This window comes from Cavia porcellus, unplaced genomic scaffold (genome assembly GCF_034190915.1).
Source record: "Cavia porcellus strain 051 isolate PalLab524CR breed Dunkin Hartley unplaced genomic scaffold, mCavPor4.1 scaffold_23, whole genome shotgun sequence".
In the NCBI taxonomy this organism is placed as follows: domain Eukaryota; kingdom Metazoa; phylum Chordata; class Mammalia; order Rodentia; family Caviidae; genus Cavia; species Cavia porcellus.
Genome location: NW_026947506.1, coordinates 17,451,873 through 17,456,790, shown reverse-complemented (window position 1 = coordinate 17,456,790; position 4,918 = coordinate 17,451,873). Strand labels below are relative to the sequence as shown.

Here is a 4,918-nt window from a genome sequence, read left to right as displayed (position 1 = left end):
TCACTTTCTGCTAAGATACACAACAATTAAAGTCTCTGCAGAGTCACTCATGAAAAAAACCCTTTTTATTATTTCCAGGTTGCATTAGTTCTTTTTACTCAACCATGTTATTATTTTGAATACTGGATACATTTATGAGATATGAGAGTTTAAGTAAATGAAATTCACACCAAAAGATTGGATCCTTTTGTCAAGTAACCTGCTGCCAACAGTCCACTAAATGGGCATTGACACCACGGAGATTTTAATCTCTAGAACTGTGGAAAGTTTGCAGACATCCTTGTTATGTGGATTTCCAACTGGCTGAAGTCAGAGCTTTCAAATTAGTAACACTCTGTTAGATTTAGTACCATATTATAATATATGCATACATTTTAGCTTCCCTCCAATAAATCCTGTTATGAAAATTTGAGACACTTAAAAACTTCTCTAGATCAATGTGCTCCATCATTAAAACCAGTCACTCAAACCTGCACCCCAAAAGTTCCTTAGAACAATTAAAATGTGCAAATGTTTATACTGAAATCATTCACCCTAAAAACTTTAGCAAATTGTAATTCTATGTGACACTGCATTACCTACTGTAGTCATGGAGATGTATGCCACCATTTTTTTGTTTTCTATGAGAGAAGCATTGTACTTTCTCATTAACATCTCTCAGTTTCTCCAACTCCACTATTTGCAACCATCATTATCTTCTATGCTTCTCTATAGTTATCAATTTTAAATGCTAAAAACTAGCATAATCAAGCTTTGTTTATGCATTGCATATTTCATACAATGATCTCTTGGCTAATGTACATTGTCACAAATGTGGAATTTCTTTTAAGCCTCAATAAAATTTCAGTGTATGAATAAATTTGGTATTATCATTCTAAGGCCATGGTTTGCTTGTAAAATGTTTAAGGCAGGGTAGTGATGATTTGGGTACAGGGTGTTTTGCTGTTCTAAATTTAACATAATAATGCACTTTCTGACCTCACTTGTCTATTAATACAGAAATAAGGGAGTAAGAATGTCCCTGAGTTTGTTACTTAAAACAGTGTAGCTCATTACTAACAGTCCTGTCTGATTCTTGGTTTTCTCATTTTCTATATTTGTACTATCTTTCATTTTGTTTGTGCATGCTTTCTGACAAGACTCATAAAATGTTTTCCACACTAATTAGAAAGACTTTCACTTCATGGGGGAGTTCTATAGTTTTCTAGCTAAGTGGAAAAATTAAAGAGTTTCCCACATTCATTTTCTATTTATCCATCTATTTATCATCTATCTATATAAAATTTTTCTCTCATTTGAAGACTGTGTTGTAGAGCTAAAATGAAACAAGAAAAATAAATCATATCCCAAATTGTTTATGTTCAGATTTTATCTTCTAAGAATTTCTTAAGGTGTGTGATGGTACATGTGTACTTTTTAAGATTTTTTATATTGCATACAAAGAAATAGCTTCTCTTCACTGTCCTTTCATGTCAGTGCAGATCACTTTATATATTCAAAATTAGTTTCTTGAATTTTAGTATCTATATTGATTGCTTAAGTGAAGGCTTTTCCATATTGCTTATTCACATAAGAGTTTCTAACCTATGTGATTCTTTTCATGTACTTGACAACCACTATGTGTGCTGAAAGCTTTACCACAAAGTTTACATATATGGGGTTTCTCACCAGTGTGAACTCTTTCCTGAGTTCAACAGTGACTGTTTGTGCTGAAAGCCTTCCCACATTGCTCACATACATATGGTTTCTCCCCAGTGTGAGTCCGTTTATGTCTTTCACAAGAACAGTGAGAAGTGAAAGCCTTCCCACATTGCTTGCACACATAAGGTTTCTCCCCAGTGTGTGTTCTTTCATGTTTTTGACAGTCACCACGTGTGCTGAAAGCTTTCCCACATTGCTTACATACATAGGGTTTCTCCCCAGTGTGAGTTCGTTCATGAATTTGACAATGAGTGTGTTGACTGAAAGCGTTCCCACACTGCATACATACATAGGGTTTCTCACCAGTGTGAATTCTTTCATGTGTTCGACAATGACTATTCGTGCTGAAAGCTTTCCCACACTGCTTGCATACATAGGGTTTTTCCCCAGTGTGGGTTCGTTTATGTCTTTCACAAGAACAGCGAGAAGTAAAAGCCTTCCCACATTGCTTGCATACATAGGGTTTTTCCCCAGTGTGAGTCCTTTCATGCTTTTGACAATCACTACGTGTGCTGAAAGCTTTCCCACATTGCTTACATACATAGGGCTTCTCACCACTTTGAGTTCGTTCACGAATCTGACAATGACTGTGTTGGCTGAAAGCTTTTCCACATTGCTTACATACATGGGGTTTTCTGCCAATGTCGGTACTTTCATGACTATCAAATGATTTGAAGGATTTTCCACAGTCTGTATATAAACTGGATTTTTCTCCACTGTGTGTTCTTTCATGTTTTTGAATATCATTGAGAGAAGTAAAATCTTTTCCACATTGTATAGATACATAGGTATTCACCATGCTGTGATTTCCTTCATGGATTTGAACATGGTTGAGTGTATGGAAAGCTTTCATATCCGTCTTATAGAAAAAGGGTTCTTCTTCAAGGTTTCTTTCTTCAGTCTGATCAGAGTAAGATTTTTCATGTTCTCTATATTCACATAAATTCTTTCCAAGGTTTGACTTTGCATCATCCTGAAAGGACTGGAAGTCAGTGTAGGTTTTCCCATTTCTGTGGCAGTTCAGTTCAAATCCATGGTACTTACATGATTTAAGTCCTGTGTTAACAATGATGGACGTAAGTGGTGATGAATGACCAATCCAAAGCTTTCCATGAGCAACACTTTCATCTGGTTTTGTACAAAGAAGTTTCATGTGCACATTATGATTGGAAGTCATAAAAACCATTTCCCTATATTGATCAAATAATTTATGTTGATGGCATTTCTTTAAGTCTTCATTTCTGTCAAAGAAACAAATAACAAATCACAACCAATCACAATGAAAGTATCTTTATATTAAGGGTTTACCAGGAAGAGGTCTATTTTGATTCTCCTAAGAAAATAATATCATGAATTTACTGTATACTCTAAATGACTGCTTGTAAATAGCTTTTGACAAAACAGCATTAATTTGGTATTTATAATTGAAATATTGTAAGGTTTGCAATATATAATACTATTTTTGGGTGACTGGTATATACTTATATGACAGACTACATTTGATACACTTTTCCTCTGTGATTCTACTTCGGCCCCTTCCACTGAGTCTCTTTATCCTCTTCAAAATATTTGCCTCACTTTTTTACCTTTTCTCTTTTATTTTACTTATTAACATTTTGCATTTCTCATACAAAATGTAACATGTAATATTAAATGTTCTGTGTCCTTGTCATTTAATGCAATATGGGTTCCATATCCATCCTTTTTTTTTTTTTTTTGGCAAGTGACAAAGTTTCACGTAACCTTATAGTCCATCATACATACACACCACATTATTTTCAGTGTTACAGAATTAACCAAGAGGTTTTGTGTTGAGCTACATTCTCAGAGTTATGTATTTTTTACCATGATATAGAATTTCATTAATATTAAGTTGCTGAGTTGGAGTATGAAGTTTTAATGAAACATAAAAAAGAAACAATTTCAAAACAAAATAATTGGAGATTAACAATGGTTCATATATTGTGTATCGGTATCTTCAAAATAGTTGCTCCGATTGTAAGATATACACATGAAAAAATGATCAAACAATGAAGGTACAAACCACTCTTTTTGATGAACTAATATAGATTAGTAGTATAATTAATTATCTTGGAGATAACTTTCTTTTGTCCTTCCTACTTTCCCTCATCTCAGTTGTTCTTACCTCTTGAGCAGTTTCTTCCATTTTCACAATATCTATTTTACATTTTGGATTCAATTTACTCTTTTTTCTATACTAGGGAGAATATACAATGTTTACATATGTAAGTCTCATTTATTTCACTTATGAGTATGACCTCAAGTTGCATCAATTTACCTTTTAAATCTTGGGTTTATCCTTATTTATAGGTGAATAATATTCCATTGTATAAAAATATTACTTTGCTTCCATTCAGTGGTTGATGGGCATTTGGGTTGTTTCTAAGATGTAGCTATTATAAATTATGCTGCTATAAAGATAGGTGCATATACATCACCCTGGTATGATGTTTTCAAGTCTTTTGAGAAAATACCCAGAAGTGGAATAACTGGGAATAAATGGGACCTTTAAGCCGAGATATTTTAGGAATCTGCACCTTGATTTCCACAGTGGTTTTTCCAGTCTATACTCCCACCAACAGTGAAGAACAATTTATTTGTCCACCAAACAGCCCCACTGGTATTTGTTATTGGTTGATTTCTTGATGATACCTACTTTCTGGTATGAGAAGAAATCTCAGTGTTGTTTTAATTTGCATTTCTTGAATGACAAATGATGTGGAACATATTTTTAATATATTTATTTTCTATTTGTACATATTCATCTTAGATGTCCCTTTTGGATTGGGTTTTTGAATGTGGGAGGGCCTGAATTTTTCAATTATTTGTACATTCTAGATAGAAGTTCTTTGTCTGAGGAACAGCTAATTTTTTTTACTATGCTGAGGGTTATTTTTTTCCTCTGTTGAACATCACTTGATGAGATCTCGCTGTTCTTTGAAACACTTTCCATGCAGTTTGTGCTCTGTTTATGAATTCTCTGCCTACTCCTATGTCTTCAAGTCTTCTATCTACCTTATCTTCCAGTTGATTTCTATTTTAAAATTTAGATCTTTAATCCATTTTGAATTTATTTTAGTGCATTGTGAAAGACAATTTTTCCAGCACCACTTATTAAAGAGGCTATTTATTTTTCTGTGAACATGTTTGGTGCTTTTGTCAAAGAAAAGTAGCCAACTTTAACTTTAGTTGTGTC

The 4,918-nt window shown here is 33.6% G+C and overlaps 1 protein-coding gene across 1 annotated transcript; it reads right to left on the bottom strand.

The window, feature by feature from the left end:
• Positions 1–1,690: 1,690 nt before the first annotated feature.
• Positions 1,691–2,932, bottom strand: LOC134472450 (zinc finger protein OZF-like). The gene has a single exon (XM_063233848.1). The coding sequence runs from the start codon at positions 2,885–2,887 to the stop codon at positions 1,691–1,693; it is 1,197 nt and encodes a 398-aa protein (XP_063089918.1). The 5' UTR covers positions 2,888–2,932.
• Positions 2,933–4,918: the final 1,986 nt, after the last annotated feature.